Raw genomic sequence first — 17,143 nt, 5'->3', positions numbered from 1 at the left:
CGCCACCTCACCCGGCTAGTTTTTTGTATTTTTTAGTAGAGACGGGGTTTCACCATGTTAGCCAGGATGGTCTCGATCTCCTGACCTCGTGATCCGCCCGTCTCGGCCTCCCAAAGTGCTGGGATTACAGGCTTGAGCCACCACGCCCGGCCTAATTCCTTCTTTATCCTTCTGATCTCATCATTTATGGACATGGGCTTTAGGAGAATGTTAATTAATATGTCTAAGAAAATAGGGAACATGATGGAGAATTTTGACAGAGAGCTGGAATATATAAAAGAAAATCAAATTAAAAGTAACTGAAACTTAGAACACAATAGTAGATTGAACAGCAGATTCAAGACAGTAGAAGGAAGGGTTATTAAATGGAAGATAGGTCTGTAGAAAATAATCTGGCATGAAGCTGTCTGGATGGATGAAAATATATATTTTCATTGAAAATTCCTGATTTTTGGTTTTCCAAAAAAAGTCAAAATGTTTGTCAACATTGAATTTACATCCCTCATAATTTCAGTGTGCCTGAGTTGATGAGTTGATGATGTGCTCCGTATACAGGGATATGTACTCCCAACTATCCAGAGTCACTCTTTTTTATTATCTTCTACCAATGAGGCTGAATATTAGTTGTCATGGTTTATATCATCCCTTCTCTGCTCCACACATTTACATTGCATGCTGGGCATGCTATGTATTTGAGTTCATGATCCATGTTGAAGATGCCATAAAGATACCCAAAAATGTGAAAGAGACTTGGAACTGGGTAACAGGCAGAGGTTGGAACAGTTTGGAGGGCTCAGAAGAAGACAGGAAGATGTGGGAAAGTTTGTAACTTCCTAGAGACTTGGCTTTGACCAAAATGCTGATAGTGATATGGATAATGAAGTCCAGGCTGAGGTAGTATCAGATGGAGATGAGGAACTTCTTGGGAACTGGAGCAATTGTTATGTTTTAGCAAAGAGATGGGCAGCATTTTGCCCCAGCCCTAGAGATCTCTGGAACTTTGAACTTGAGAGAGATGATTTAGGGTATCTAGTGGAATAAATTTCTAAGCAGCAAAGCATTCAAGAGGTGACTTGGGTGCTCTTAAAAGAATTCATTTTTATGCATTCACAAAGAGATGATTTGTAACTGGAACTTATATTTAAAAGGGAAGCAAGGCATAAGATTTTAGAAAATTCACAGCCTGATGATGCAATAGAAAATAAAATTCCATTTTCTGAGGAGAAATTCAAGCTGGCTACAGAAATTTGCATATGTAACAAGCAGCCAAATGTTAATTCCCAAAACAATGGAGAAAATGTCTCCAAGGCATGTCAGAGGTCTTCATGGCAGCCCTTCCCGTGACAGGCCTGGTGACCTAGGAGGAAAAAATGGTTTTGTGGGCTGGGCCCAGGGCCTTGCAGCTTTGTGCAGTCTCAGGACTTGGTACCCTGTGTCCCAGCCATGACTGAAAGGGGCCAATGTACAGCTCAGGCTGTTGCTTCAGAGGGTGCAAGCCCTAAGCCTTGGAGGCTTACATGTGGTGTTGGACCTGTGGGTGCACAGAAATCACGAATTGAGGTTTGAGAACCTCTGCCTAGATTTCAGAGGATGTACGGAAATGCCTGAATTTCCAGGCAGAAGTTTGCTGCAGGGGTGGAGCGCTCATGGAGAACCTCTGTTAGAGCAGTGTGGAAGGAAAATGTGGGGTCAGAGCCCACAGACAGAGTCCCCACTGGGGCACTGCCTAGTGGAGCTGTGAGAAGAGGGCCACCATCCTCCAGACCCCAGAATGGTAGATCCACTGATAGTTTGCACCATGTACCTGGAAAAGCTGCAGACACTCAATGCCAACCTGTGAAAGCAGCCAGGAGGGGGACTTTACCAGCAAAGCCATAGGGGTGGAGCTGTCCAAGACCATGGGAACCCATTTCTTACATCAGCATGACCTGGTTGTAAGACATGGAGTCAAAGGAGATCATTTCAGATCTTTAAGATTTGACTCCTTGGATGGAATTTGGAGTTGCATGGGGCCTGTAACCCCTTTGCTTTGGCCAATTTCTCCCATTTGGGATGGAGCATTTATCCATTGCCTGTACCCCCATTGTATCTTGGAAGTAACTAACTTGCTTTTGATTTTACAGGCGCCTAGGTGGAAGAGACTTACCTTGTCTCAGATTAGACTTCGGACTTGGAATTTTGGGCTAATGCTAGAATGATTTAAGACTTTGGCGTACTGTTGGAAAAGCATGATTGGTTTTGAAATTTGGAAGGGACATGAGATTTGAGAGGGGCCGGGGTGAAATGATATTGTTAGGCTTTGTGTCCCCACCCAAATTTCATCTTGAATTGTGATCCCCATAGTTCCCAAATGTCAAGGGAGAGACCAGGTGTAGGTAATTGAATCATGGGGGCAGTTTCCCCAGTGCTGTTCCCAGGATAGTGAGTTCTCATGAGATCTGGTGGTTTTATAAGGGGCTCTTCCCGCTTCGTTCTGCAATTCTCCTTCCTGCCACCATGTGAAGAAGGTGCCTGGCTTCCCCTTCACCTTCTGCCATGATTGTCAGTTTCCTGAGGCCTCCCCAGCCACGCTGAACTGTGTGTCAATTAAACCTTTTTCCTTTATAAATTAACCAGTCTTGGGCAGTTCTTTTTAGCAGAATGAAAACAGACTAACACAAAGAGTCTAGCAATAGAGTGGAGAACAACATAGTTACAAGCCCTGCTCTCAGGGAAAAGAAAATAATAATCACATAAATAATTAGAATTGTGATAAATATTCTGAAATAAAAGTAAAAAATGCTAAGAGATCCATCATATTTTCCAGTTAGAAGGCAGGGAATGTTTCTCCCAAAAAGGTTATTTAAGCCGAGTTCTAAAGATAATATGATTTAGTCAGATGAAGGCCTGGGTGTATGTGTGTTGGTGGGGAATGGACGGAGAGAGATGATCTAGCCTGGAAGAGTTGGACAGGTCTGAGGATTCAAAGCAAGACAGTAGGGCTGGAAATACAGATATGAGCAGAAACTGTGTTGTATTGGGCTGCTGAGTCTGGAAAAATACATAGGATTTTGGATGCCTTTGCAGACCAAGCAGCTAAGGATGAACACATTTCATGGTGACTTGATGGTGTACAAATTTAGTCCCTCTGATACATCTTCTAGTTGAAGTAATTTATCATTGTGAAATTAAGTCATCAAGTGTAAGATGACTGGCTGACTTTTAGCCTGGTAGACAAGCTGTTGACCTGGTATGATGAAACATCACTGAGTTTATTTTTATGCCTTTGTTTCCTCTCTGTCTCAGCTGCAAGTGTCCATTGCTTGGGAAAGTGTGGGAAGCTGACTTGGAAGCTTGTCGATTGCTTATCCAGAGCCTACAACTCCAGGAAGCCAGGGGAAGCCTGTCTGTAGAAGATGAGAGGCAGATGGATGACTTAGAGGGAGCTGTCTGTATAGATGCTCCTCCCATTCCCCCCAGGCTCCACTCCGAGGATAAAATGAAGACCCCTTTGCAGGCATTGGAAGAATGGAAGGCTCACCTGATCCCCTCTCTGTACTGTGCTGGAGGCGAACAGAAAGAGGTCTGTCCTTTCCACATGGCCTTTAGAGGGGACTCCTATTCTAGGGGGTACTTTGGGACCATGCTTCAAATGGGAACAATACATATTGGGAGGGCTTCCCATTGAGCATATAAACTTTTAAAAGTTTCAGTAACTTGAATATGATTACAAACTTTTGTCAAAGTTTGAAATATAGAAGAGCAAAAAAACCCAACTTTTGGCATATTTAGTTCCATTTTCATTCTAATTTAGTGGCTAGAATTAGAATATGCAGTCTAATATAGAATTACCATATATAGCATACATTATATATGTCATATATAACATAGTTATCATACACTATAGATTATATATGCCATACATATTTAACATATATACTATACATTATATACCATATATCATATGATATTTAATTATATGTTTAGAATCTATATATTACAATATATTATTATTTGAATGAAACATTCAAATATATATATTCATCCCATTAATTGTTTTTACCAAAACCAGATCATAATGAATATTTATAATGTTCTTCTTTCATAAACACAACTAAAGTTTGGCCTGAGATATATGTATTACAAATTAAAATATGGTTTTATTTAACTTTACTTTTCTCTCCCCTCTTTCCTCTCTCCCTTCCCCTTCCTCTTCTCACTTTCCTACTCCCACCCTAACAAGAGTCTTTTCCATAAAAAGGCCCTAGGAAGTTTTTCCTGTTTCAGTGTCATGACCTGAGTCTTCAGAGCTCTTTGTTGGCCCAGGTTCCCAGGTGTTCTGAGTGTGAAAAGGAAATAGCATGGAGAGGCTGGAGGAACGTGACACATGGCCTTCAAGTCTCATGGTTGATGTTAGATGTTAGCTGTGCTTCCTCCCTGGGTCTTTGCCAGGACTCACCACTGGTGGGTGAGGAAATTGTTACCTCCCCAGGCCAGCCCTGGCAGCCTCACATCCCCTCTGCAGGACCATGACCTTCAGAGAGCAGACCTTTGTGTTCTTAGTCACTGCCTCTGGACTGCTTGGAAAATTGATCCTTGATCCTATATTTGGATTCCGTGGCCTTATAAGAAAGCAACCGTTGTCACTCTGCATCCTTGCTGGCCCAATCACAGGCTCTACTATAATTTATAGACATCTCACCTCTTTTGTTAACCCAGTTGCTGCAGGTGGAATCCTCCAGCAAAGCCTGGTTTCCAGTGCTCTGGGTAGAGGTGTTGAAAAGTTACCACCTGCTGCAGGTGGATGGTTTGAAAGAATATTCTGGGATGGAGGGAGGTGCCACCTAAACAAGGGTTTATTCCTGGATGGAAGAAACTGCAGGCTCTGGAAATGAGTCTTTGAAGGTGTGGCTGGCTTTTCAAAGTGAGCTTCCAGGAGGAGTTCAGTGTGGGGCAGTCAGAAGTCATGCCAGGTGTGTGATGGAGTCCATGGGTCACTGATTCTGCTGGAGGCCAGGACGGATTCAGCAGAGGTCCCTTACTCCTGTAGGGGAGAAAAATCAGTATCTTTCCTTGATGCATCTAAAGGTTCTCAGCTGAGGCCCCATGCAGCTAGAGTAGCAAGAGAAAAATGTGCAAATTTGCTTAATAGAAAATTTACATGACACAGGAGCCTGCAGAAATGAAGACCCAAAGCAACAGAAACCAGTGTATTTTTATGCTTCAGTTTGAAGAATAGCAGACAGATGTGGAGAAGTATAATTGGACAAAAGGAATGTGATCTAATGGCAATAAACTGCGGGGAGCTTAGCAAGGCCTGTTTGCTCAGATTCTTCACTGCATCCGTGTGTCTTCAGAGATAAGGACACTCCTTTCCTTTGGGTATAGGTTATACACTTTAAGGATGAGGGTGGTCAGAGGTGGTTAGAGGAAAGTCAGAGAATTATTTATGGCCTGCTTCAGGAGAGAATGGCTACAGAAGGTCAGAGAGACTTTCCTGCTTCTGCTGTTCCTCAAATGCCAAGGTGCCATATTTTGGGGTAGTGTATTCTGAACCCCATCACTCTCATCCTCCCTCTCTCCCCCCTTCTCTGCCCTACCCACTGAGCCCTGAACCCTCCGGGCTCTCTGGGGACAGACTTTCCCAGGCATAGGAGGATTCGTTTTCCTGCATAAGATTACAAGCACCTGTCAATTTCACTATCTGGCTATAAGAACACAGAGCTATATTTGTTGAAAAATAGGAAGCTTGGGGTCAAGGATGAATAAAGAGTGGAACCTTATCCTAGGTCCTGTGGTGGCTGCTGTTTAGGTGCTCCAGGGGTCCCCCAGAAAGCCTCCTAGATCCTCTCCACCAACTGAAATGCTGAGGATGTCCTATATTTATTTGTTACTTTCTTGGGGGCGAGTAGGTGCTTTAGAGGGGACCTTATAGCTTTTGCAGGCTTTCGCTATCATTTCCCTGTTCCTGTATCACAGTGGTGGGTTTGTGTTCAGAGAGAGGGCAGCCGTTCTTTGAATTCATGAGTGACATGGATTTTAAGCTAATGTTTTCTGAGAAGGGCAAAATTATGGGGTCAGAAAAGAGATCAGCTGTTGCTGGGAAAGGGGAAGGGACTCATTCCAAGAGCAACAGGAAGGAATCTGGTGTATGGAAGTTGGGGGCGGGATGATAGATGTATTCTCTCTTGATTGTGGTGGTAGTTATGTGAGTATGCATATGTCTAAATCCATAACTTTACATCAGAAAGAGTGAATTTTACTGTGTATGACTTTACAACAATGATTTAAAAAATTTTTTTTAAATGTCTACCTATTTAAAAACTGGGCTAGAGATGTTTGAGTCAGTGCTTTTGTCTCAGGACTGTCAAAAGGCAATTTGGCCTGCCGGAAAGAGCACAAGGCTTGAGTCTGAGTCTGCTGCAATCCTCAGTTAGGCCTCTTACAGCCTGCATCTCCACATCTGCTAAGAAAAACACTACCACGGCATGAGAGGATAATGAAAACTATCTCATGAAGCTGTGATGAAGATTTAAATGAAAGGATGCATCTCAAAGTGAGAGATGCATACATAGTAGAGGCTAATTTGTGTTAACTTTTGTTCCTATCACTCTTTCTGGCATTCACAAGCATCTCTAAAATGCTTTTTGTATGCCTAATGCTAGCAACAGCTATTTGTTTGAAAGAGGGTTTTGCATGACTCAGTCTCCAGGCTTAACTTTCCCTTTTGCCTAAGGAGTTTGGGGGTGCTTGAGATTTTTAAATTTTCCTTTACATGTGTAATATACTCACTTTTTGTCAAAAAGTAGACATGAGCAATGAGTTAGTGGAAGAGACCCAGGCAGAGACAGGTTTAACGAAGGAAAAAATCTCGTTTGTATTTGGGTCCAGGATTTTAGACTATGGAAGGTACAGGGTCTCATTAGGAAGGTGCTTTTGTTTTCCTGCCTGTGTTTTCCAGGGCGCCATTGAAGTCTGGGTACTTTGCATTTATCCTGTGGCTAAAATGTCTATTTGCTTGCAGGTCTGGGTTGGTTTTGCTTTGGAACTCCCTGCTGGGTCTGAGCATCCTATACTGGTTTCTCTACTGAAGCTTGATGCCCTGAAGACAGTCAATTTCCTTTTGACCCAAATCTTCCATGAAAAATTACTGACTTCTTACAGAGGCCCACAGGGAGACGAGTTTTCAAAGCCTTTTCCGTGCTTATCTGGCCAACGTGGTGATGTGCATTCTCGTGATAATTTGTTATCACAAGGACTTTGTCGTTAATTAACACCTTCCCTGTGTCTACGGTCCTTGCCAGGCTGCTGAGCACCATTCCCCCATTTTACAGCTCGGCCCATTAAGGCGGAGCAATTTGCTTTGGATTTTGTTACAGAGGAAGTCAGCAACAGGGCTCTGTGCCAAACTTAGCATGAACTTCCTCGAATTGTAAGAGCCCTTTTCTTTTCCAGTTTCATGACAGCTCTCCTCCAAGCCTGTCTGAGGACTCTGGAAACTATCCGCTGCTATTGGCCCTGGTTCATAGATGTTACAGAAATTGTATGGGGGCCAGAATGGAGCCAGGGAAATCGTGAGCCAGGCTTCCTCTGCTGTGAAGTGACTCTTTTGTACTGGCTGTTCTGGCCATAATACCTGCGTAATTTTTTTCTTTCCTGTCTGCAACCTAGCCTGCGGGGTGCTTTCTGTTTCCACTCCTCTTCCTACATAATGGGCTCCCTGGACAGTATCGCTCCCCCAGACTTCTCATCCCAGCTGCTTCCTTTCTGAGCCAGTAGCTCTCACTAAAGAGGCCAAAAGAGGACATGGCAATGTTGAGTCATTGCGTGCAGTATGTGAGTAGCCAGTGTGTGAACACGGCTGCAATGAAAGGAATTAGCAGTAAGACACAACACAACCATGTAGCCTCATCTGTTCAGATCGAGGTCTTCAAAAAGCATTGTAAGTTTAGGGGTGGAAAGGTGTGATACCTTTCCTCAGCCATCATAAGGGCTAACACTCCTATAACAAAAACAAGTTAACAAGAGAAAAACATAACACATTAATTTAATCAGTTTTACATGACACAGGAGGCTTCAGAAATGAAGACTCAAAGACCCAGGGAAAACTACTTTTATGCTCAGGTGTAATGAAGAATAGTTAGCTATGAAGGAATGTGATTGGACAAAATGGGTGTAATCTAATGGTTATAGCCTGGGGGGTGAGCGGACCAGCAAGTCCTGTCTGTTCAGATTCTTCTTGGACACTGTGTGTAGTATTTATTCCTCTTGGGTATGGGGCAGGACTTCTCTGGATGGAGGGTCTTCAAGGCAGAAGGAAGAGAGTGACCTTTCTAGGTTTTATGGTTGCTTTGCAGGAGAGGAGTCCTAGTTTCTAAGACTGGCTTTGAGGAAGAGGAATTCCGGTTTCTGTGGCTTGCATCCAGGGAGAAAAAGGAGTGTGAGAGAGGAGGGCAGGAGAAGGTCAGAGAGACCTCGCTTCTGAGCCTTCCAGTCTCCTTTGGTTCAAAGTACTCGGCATACCAAAGTGTCACACTTTGGGGTATCATACTGTGAGCCACAACATAAGTATCTCCATTCCTTTTTACTCAATTTCACATGAAAAAAAGGCTGGAAAAGGTGATCCACAATGAAGATGTTTGTCCTCCTTGTCTTAAACTGATTTCTGTATCTAGAAATGTCTCTATTGGGCAAAAGTGCTTCCTCTTCAGCCATAATGGGTCCAGATCTGATTCTTTCTTTTCTCTGACACTTACTGGCCCTAGGACAGCTGGAAATTCACTTTGATTCTCCAGGGAGCATATCCCCAACTACGTGATCTCTTGATATCTCTCCCACTTTTGAAGAGAACTGACAAGGGAAAAATGTTCACTTACCCATCAGCTGGTTTTGCTCTTTTTGTTTAATGTCTTTGGGCAGAAAGCAAAAAGCTAAGGCATGAGGAAAAGTTCTGTCTCCACTACATTTTGAAGTTTTGCAAACGCAGCCATCTTTCCCAAGAGTAGAGCAGTAGAAGCAACCAGGATGCAGGGTTGGTAATTGGTTGGTTAATTAAAAAGTCAGAAAAGGCAGAGCATCATAAAGGATGATACATGTGTATTTTAAACCTTTTTATTTCTAGCTGAAAACGTGCCCTCTCATTTGCTGTTCATTCGATATAGGACCAAGGATTTCTGTTTGTAGAGCCTGCTAATTGGCTTTTCACATGACCCTTCTTGTGTAAACCTCACCTGTCATGCATCATTAACAATTGCCACTTTTGGTGTCTTTAAAGTGGACTGGAAATTTTAAGAGCACTTGGAAAACGATTCTCAGCCTCTCCCTCTCTCTTAAATGTTATTGAGTCTTTCCAAGGTTTCCAACTTGCTTTTTATGGAGACAAGCACTCTTTTTTCACACTAATATATCATTGCTCTCCATAGTATTTGTTTAGATTGTATGATTAGGGTTTTTAAATACAACTGGCCTACAGAAGTTAAGAAACAAATGCAACTTGACCAATAGAAACAGAAATGCGCAGGCTTATCAGGGCCCTGCCCCTGGCCTGGCCTTGGCCACTGAATTTGAGAGAGAAAGCAGAGCCCAGGGACAAGCTGGCAGGTGGGTAAGAGAGGTGTTTCTTCCGTTCAGTGAGCTGGCTCCTGCTGGTTTTCTCAGTTTATTACTGTCATCAGCTTCTCAGCCTCCTTCACCCGCCCAAGGGAAGGAAGGGGACTCCTCTGATCTGCTGGCTTCTCCTTCTTTCGGAACATGGTGGAACCTTGCTCTGTGCTCCAGGGCCTCACGGTGGCCCTTTTTCCACTAATTAAAAATAGTTCAGCGCTTCTGAGGAAAACAACCTCAGGGCTCTTGGTGACGCCGTTCACCTTGGAAATTCCTTGTCATTCACCGATGCAGACTGAGGGATCGATAGCAGGATGGCCTCTGCCTGAATGGCAAGGACTCATTTTTGGCATTTGTAACAGAGGAAGTGTTATACAATGAATCCTTAGTGGTGTCCTGGGAGTAGCTGAGAAGTTTTGTAATGTGGAAAATAAAATAGCTTCCTGTCCCCTCATCATAGCTACAGTGCATTTGATTTCCCCACCACTTGGCAGCCAGGGCAGTTAAAGTCAGGAGCTTCTGGACCCCCACAAGCTGGTGGTGAGCTATTCCTGCCCTTCCTAGCTAGCAGCAGGCAGGAGATGAGGACTGGGGTTCCAGGAAACTCCTGCGTCAAATTTTCTTACCTCTGCCCAAGACTTGCTGCACTGCCTTTTTCAGTGAATAATTTAACGTTTTCCGTTCTGTCTATGTTGGTGTTTCTGCTTTGCCAGCCACTGGTTATTCCACACCCCCTCCTCCACCCGGCCCCCAGGTATTTCCTGGAACCGTTGATTATGGCAGAGCAGATCTTATTTTGCTGATATGATTAGGAACCTCAGGCCAACAAGCTTGGGTAACAGCGAGAGAAAAGAAGAGTGGTCCTTTGCTCTTTTTGTCTGAGTGCCTTTTGAGAGAAAGAGTTGATACCACCAACCAGAGCATCCCTATCTATTTCCAGCAAACTACAGAAGTGCCTGAGAAGGTGCCTCTCAGGCACCTCTGAGCACCTCGGGCACCACCTTCTTTAGGGTGGGAAGCAAGCTCTCCCTTGGAAGGGGTAACATCCAGAACCAGGATTAAATGCTGACATTTAAAAACAGTAACTATGGGAGTATCATAGTTAAACAGTTTACAAAAAAACACTTGAAGTTCAAATTTGTTTTACTGTAAAGTGAACCTGGATGGAGTTTGGGATTTGATTCTGTCTTCATAGTTTCCTTTTACAGTTCAATATTTCTTAGCTCAAAGAACACATTCCCTTCAAAGGAATCCCTCAAATCACTTTTCATTTTTGTTTTCTTATGCAAAAGGGCCTTAGGGTTGGATGTCCCTATCCCCAGAATCTGAATCCTTCTGTTAAATGGAGTGTATCTAGGTACCAGCCTATGCCATGAATCTCGTTTTGGATTCAAATGGATTATTTTCTTAGAGGGTTCTAATGAAGTTTGGTTTTATTCAGATTTGACAATCAAGCCCAGTGTGCTTAAAGAAAAGCAGTTCACATCCTCTTGCATGATCGTGTAATATAAACTGGAGCTTTTCAAAGGTTTCCCTTCAACTAAACTAGAAACCACAGGCCAATTAACATATGCCAATTAGCAAGCAATTTCTTCTTCTAACAATTTGTTTCGTTCTGTTAATTACTTTTATTTAGAGCCTGTTTCTCTGAGCCACCTTCAAAACAAGCATGCAGATACTTGAAGACAATTCATTGTTTGCTTTGACCTAAAGAGGTCTAAATATTTCAGATGCTTTCTTTACCACTGATGACATCTGGATGCTTTTAAAAGAAATACGCAGTTACTCAGAGAATAACCATATAATTTGAATATTTGGATGAATACTCGTATCAGAGTAATAAAGATAGACGCTTAGTGTCTCAATTTTGCCTCCCTGCTTATTGGCATTTACACAACTGTAGAACTCGGCATTTATATGAAAAGGCAAACATCATAAAATCTATGTCAAATACATGTGAAATATATTCTTTGTGTTGTGGGCAGGCATTTGTTTGAAGTAAATATTCTTTATCTAGATAGTATTTTAAAAAGAAAGAGAAAACCATATCGCATTCCTGGAATGTATTTGCCAAGCATATATTTTGGAAAACAGCCCAAAGGAACATATTTAAGATAGTGATTTTAATACTAAACTAAGGAAATGGTTTGATGCATCAGCTAAGTTCACGGATGGTGGTGATCACATCGGGTTTACCTCAAGCCAGAGGAGAAGGAGTGAGACTTCATGATGTAACAACCATTATGAGGCTCAAGTAGCGTTTTTGGCTTGTAAGCATGTGTGTGTGCTGTGTTCAGTTTTACGTTTTTAAAATTAAAAAAAAACTTAAATACCGCTATAGCCCCCAAATATGTAAAATATGTAAACAGTTGGCTTGAAGGCCATAAGGGAACACCTGTCCTTTTTGTTTGTTTGTTTGTTTATCTTACTGTGTAGCCTGTGACTTGCACTGCAGGAATTAAATATTTTTGTGGCTTGGCAAATATACTTTTGTGGATAGGTGTTGCTGATGTCTTATTACACAGCCGAGGGAAATAAGGATCTGGGTAAGCAGTTGAGTCCCAGCGAAGAGTACCGTATCCAAGGTGGAGGTTCACGCTAGAGCTACAGGTACTAACCCCTCCCCTGCACCACTGATCCCTAGCAAGGGTGGAAGTAACTGATGACTTCTCAGCACAGCCCCCAGCACAGTGTCTGAAAGAGAGACCTGAAGGGTAACTGCCTGTTTTCTCAGATTAATCTTAGAATCCTAGCAGTACTTCTTACTTCAGTTTTGAGATTTTTCTTATTCTATTTCTTGACACTCTTACAGACTTCACATAGTCCCTCCCTTTAGAATAACTCTTGACAGCATCTTAAGAAATAGACTATTTAAATCATCTTGGTCCAGTGACTCAACCCAAGGTGTAGTCTGTCTGCTCAAATTTGTGGCAAATGTCCACTGATGATAAGATTTCTGCAAATGTATGCTCTATTAGGTGTGGAAGCTTTTCCTAAGTAGAGTTGGCAGCCACAGTAGTACCCACCTACCTAGCAATTTAATGTAAACAGTTACCTCTTCCAAAGGTATTTTCTATTCAGAATAGAAATAATAAATATGATTTCCTCATCACTCTAGATACAGCCTGATGAGATATTGTTTCCAGATACTTTCTCTTATCAAAACAACCATTATTATTTAGTAATATATTCCCTACCCTTTGAATATAAGCTCCAGTTCTAAAATTTTAAATGTTGATATCTTCCAAATGTCATAGGGAAAGACTTAAGCCTTGTTTATGGGAACTATAACTAAGTAAAAATGTCCTTGGAGACCCTGGTCATGGAATTTGTGGCTGTTCTTCTCACTGGGGCATGTGGTTTAGACATCTGCTCAGGCTAGCAACTGAATGCTTTTCTGGGTATACACTTTTATAGAAAAATGTTTTTTGAAAGTCACTTTAATGGGAAAATCCTGCCTAACAAAGGAAATCCCATTTTCTGATTTTAAATCACACTCCCTGAGTTGGGTGAGCAGGACAGAAATTTGACATCAGCTCTAATTCAACACAGCTGAAAATTTCTGCCCAAACATTCAGGCCTATGGGTTTTGATCGTGAGGTGAGTTAAGCAAATTATATTTGAAATATTGCCTGACTGAGTCGGTGCTACTGAATCATTCCCGTGTGGAGGGACAGCAGGGAAGATGGTAGGGCTTTCTTGGAGGCCAATAAAAGCCATGTGTGTACAGCAGTACTGTGGAGGACCCCAGGACCCCATGGTTGTCCCTGTGGCAAGAAAATTAACCCAGGCTGTTCTTGGCTGCACGGAGGCAAAGGCATGTGTTCAGCATCCAGAAAGGTTCTTCTTGTTGGTTTTCCTTCCTGGCTCTTTACACTTGGGTGAAATGATCTCTTGGAAGTGTAGTCTGAAAAACAGCACAGCTTCTTCCAAGTTCTCATAAGATACAGGAGTCTCCATTCGTTGCTGCAACAAGCATTACTGGGCACCTTTTATGAGCAAGGTAGGACGACAGAGGCAGGGGCAGGACATCATTCTGTCATCATCTGGTGAGGAAGACAGGTGGTTACACACGCAGGGAGGAATTCCTCTTACCCAGAGGCAGGCAGGGTTGGAGAATCGGGATTGGAGCGTTCCTGGAAGAAGTGGAATCTGCAGGGTTTTGAAGAGAGGGGGTGTTAGGTGTAGCAGTCAGACCATTTACCTGTTGTAGCTGCTTTTCATTCTGACCCGCAGGGAAAACAATGATTCCTAGGGCTAAATGATGGGATGGATGTTCAGAAAGGAAAAAATATAATAATTTGAATTGCTGAAAGGACTGCCTGACAAGACAAATTACTGGAGAGTCTTCAAAGACATTTTGAAATGCCAAGCAACCTGTACTTTCAATGATCCATTCAGAATTGCAAATCCTACAAAACTCCATTTCAGCTAGGAATCCTGGTGGCTTTGTAGTGGGTGGCATTTTTAATTATCAAGTATCAGTCATGTAGGCTTTCTCTTTTTTGGTCACATCACATTTAATTTAAAAGTACAAATGGGAGCAAAAGTTACAAATTGCACACCGAGAGACACTCAGTGTGTGAAGTTTTGGACATGGTTCAGACTATGTTCATTTGGAATCCACCGAGTTGATGGGAGAGATGGGACCAGATACTCATGTTCTTATTAGGAAAGGAGACGTTCTTGCCACCTTTCCCATGTGCCCGCTTGCTTTTCTCTGCTTCCAGCCTGGTATTTTATGGACTTGTGAATGGGGGGGGTCCTTGCATCCCAGCATTGCATCCCAGGTTGTCATGGTCGTCATCACTGTCATCTCCACTCAGTATGCCTCTGTGTCCTGGAGGGAGCATATCCCTTTAATAAGACTGAACGCTCCAGGAATTGAGACTTTGCGGAGTTCTGAGGGTAAAAGGGAAGAGAACACCATGTCTTCAGGTGCTCGCTGTTTGCTGCTCTGATTTCTTTCCATCACCACTTTGTCCAAGTTACATGCCTCTTTGGCCGGGTGCAGTGGCTCACACCTGTAATCCCAGCACTTGGGGAGGCCAAGGCAGGCAAATCACCTGAGGTTGGGAGTTCGAGACCAGCCTGACCAACGTGGAGAAATCCCACCTCTACTAAAAATACAAAAATTAGACTGGCATGGAGTCGGATGCCTGTAATCCCAGCTACTTGGGAGGCTGAGGCAGGAGAATCGCTTGAACCCGGGAGGCGGAGGTTGCAGTGAGCCGAGACTGCACCATTGCACTCCAGCCTGGGCAACAAGAGCGAAACTCTGTCTCAAAAAAAATAAAAATAAATAAAAATTAAAAGACTCTTCGAGCCTCTTGTGTGTAAAAGAAGGAATTGAATCTTGAGAATGGTTCCTAAGACCCCTACCAAATCCAGCAGCACTCTCTACTTCTAGGTATTAAGATTCTCAGGGAAGGTTTCCGACATTCTTAGTAGCCCTGAAGGAGGCAGATCTTTGTAAATGCATTTGCTGTCCTGGGAAACAAGATGGTGTTAAGATAAGGAAGTTCCATTTCTCTTGCAGTTATAACCCAAGGCAGAGCCTCCTGATTAATACACCTGGCTTACAACTCACTATTTTGGCTTAAACAGAAATGTCAGTGCTTCCAAAGCTTTCACTAAGGATACCTTCTTTGAAAAAAAGTTTCTTTTATTTTAAAACAAGCAAACAAACTCTCTTCAACAGCTCCCATTATTTATTTATTTAGCTTTCTACGAAGGTTTAACAAATAAGACAGATAAAATTAGAAACTGGGGTAGGGTTGACAGTAAAAACCCTTTTCCTCCTACCAGGGGATCTCTGCAGAATAAGGCCTAAAGCCCACTGGTTTGAGAGAACATACTCCAGCAAGGTACTTTCAAAGCAGGGGAAAAACTAGAAGTAGTGTAATACACTCCATGCTTCCTGCAGAGACTGTGCCGTCCTGTGTGACCGTAACATATAAACATCACATACCAGGAGGACATGATCATTTAAATAGACAGCAATGTTGTCCTTCAGTCTAGGCAGTGGGTGTGTCCCAAGGCCAGTGTGAGGGCCCGGGAGACAGGAATCTGTATATTTCTTACCTTTCTGCCTCTCATGATGTGAGCACCTTGCTCTGCTAAGTGTCCACTGAAGAAAGAGCCACTTCTCCTAAAGCTGGAAGAAAGTGAGGCCCTGTGGGTTGTATTGCAATCAGATATATTGGACTTACTGTGGTATATCTTCCTGAGGAATTTCCTAGGAAATTTTGACTATACTTGGTGCATAAACACACACACACACACACACACACACCCCCCTCAGAAAATGTGCCTGTACTGTTCAATAACTTAGATATTAAACTAGGAGCCAGGGATCTGGGATCACTGACCAGTGGCGATGGCCACTCATTGTAATGTCTTTGTTGCACTTCCCAGCCTCATGGCCATAGCGCCCTGCATGGGTAGGAGCTCCCCTCCCTGAGACAAATCTGGGCATTAGCACTTTAGTGAGCTTCAAAAGTCTCGTCAGTTAACTCCCTAACTAGATACCAGTGAAGATGCACTTCTTGCTAGCATTTTGCAATCGTTTTATCCACTCATGCGAGGTTCTGTGTAGGGACAACCCATGTAAGCCCACTGTTTTAGCTACTATGGCTGCATCAAAATCACCACAAACTTAGTGATGTAAAAGAACTATTTAGGATATTTGTGGATCTGTAGATCAGAAGTTGGGGTGGGGCACAGTGAGGAGGGTGTCTCTGCTCCACAATGTCTGGGTGTTAGCTGAATGACTTGAAGACAGGGGCTGGGACCATCTGAAGGTTCGGTCCTTCCCAAGTCTGACTATTGACTAGGGCTTTAGGTGAGGCTCTCATCCAGATGTCTATAAACAGCCCGCCCATAGCTTGGGCTTCCTCACAACATGGAGGCTGGGTTCCAGGGTGGGTGATCTGAAAAGACATGTCACCTTTTATGACCTGACTTTGCAAGTCAGGCAGTGTCACCTTCACTATGTTCTATACATTGAAGGAATTTCAAGGGCCATCCAGGTTTAATAGGAGAAGTAATAAACTCTGTTTCTTGATGGTGGAGAGGCAATGTTCCAGAAAAGTGTGTTGCTATGACCACAGCTACACTCTGCCATACCTGGGCATGGCATGGAAATGGCCAAGGAAGTTTTGCCTAGTCCCTGATTTATGGGCTAGTAGGCAGGACCTGGGCAACTTTGCACAGCGGATACCCATGGTGCTTTTTTTTTTTGAGATGGAGTTTCCTCTGTTGCTAGGCCAGAGTGCAGTGGTGCAATCTTGGCTCACTGCAACCTCCGCCTCCTGGGTTGAAGCAATTCTCCTACCTCAGCCTTCTGAGTAGCCGGGACTACAGGTGTGAGCCACCACACCCAGCTAATTTTTTTATTATTAGCAGAGATAGGGTTTCACTGTGTTGGCCAGGATGGTCTCTCTTGACCTTGTGATCTGCCTGCCTCGGCCTCCCAAAGTGCTGGGATTACAAGCGCGAGCCACCACACCCAGCCAATACCCATAGTTCTGATCCCACCCTGCTCTCTCTGGACAGACAG

The 17,143-nt window shown here is 43.3% G+C and overlaps 1 protein-coding gene across 6 annotated transcripts in view; it reads left to right on the top strand.

The window, feature by feature from the left end:
* Positions 1–17,143, top strand: part of DISC1 (DISC1 scaffold protein) — a 397,938-nt gene that overhangs the window by 365,074 nt on the left and 15,721 nt on the right. For 4 of the 6 annotated variants that reach the window (XM_033199716.1, XM_033199715.1, XM_033199713.1 and 1 more), the window contains one exon: positions 3,286–3,562. The exons of the other annotated variants lie outside the window; for them this stretch is intronic. In XM_033199716.1, coding sequence (XP_033055607.1) covers positions 3,286–3,562 — 277 coding nt within the window. The remainder of the gene's footprint in view (positions 1–3,285; positions 3,563–17,143) is intronic. 6 annotated transcript variants of the gene reach the window in all.

The sequence above is a fragment of the Trachypithecus francoisi genome, unplaced genomic scaffold, assembly GCF_009764315.1.
Source record: "Trachypithecus francoisi isolate TF-2019V2 unplaced genomic scaffold, Tfra_2.0 Lachesis_group5, whole genome shotgun sequence".
Lineage (NCBI taxonomy): Eukaryota > Metazoa > Chordata > Mammalia > Primates > Cercopithecidae > Trachypithecus > Trachypithecus francoisi.
This window is presented reverse-complemented; position numbering and strand designations above follow the sequence as displayed.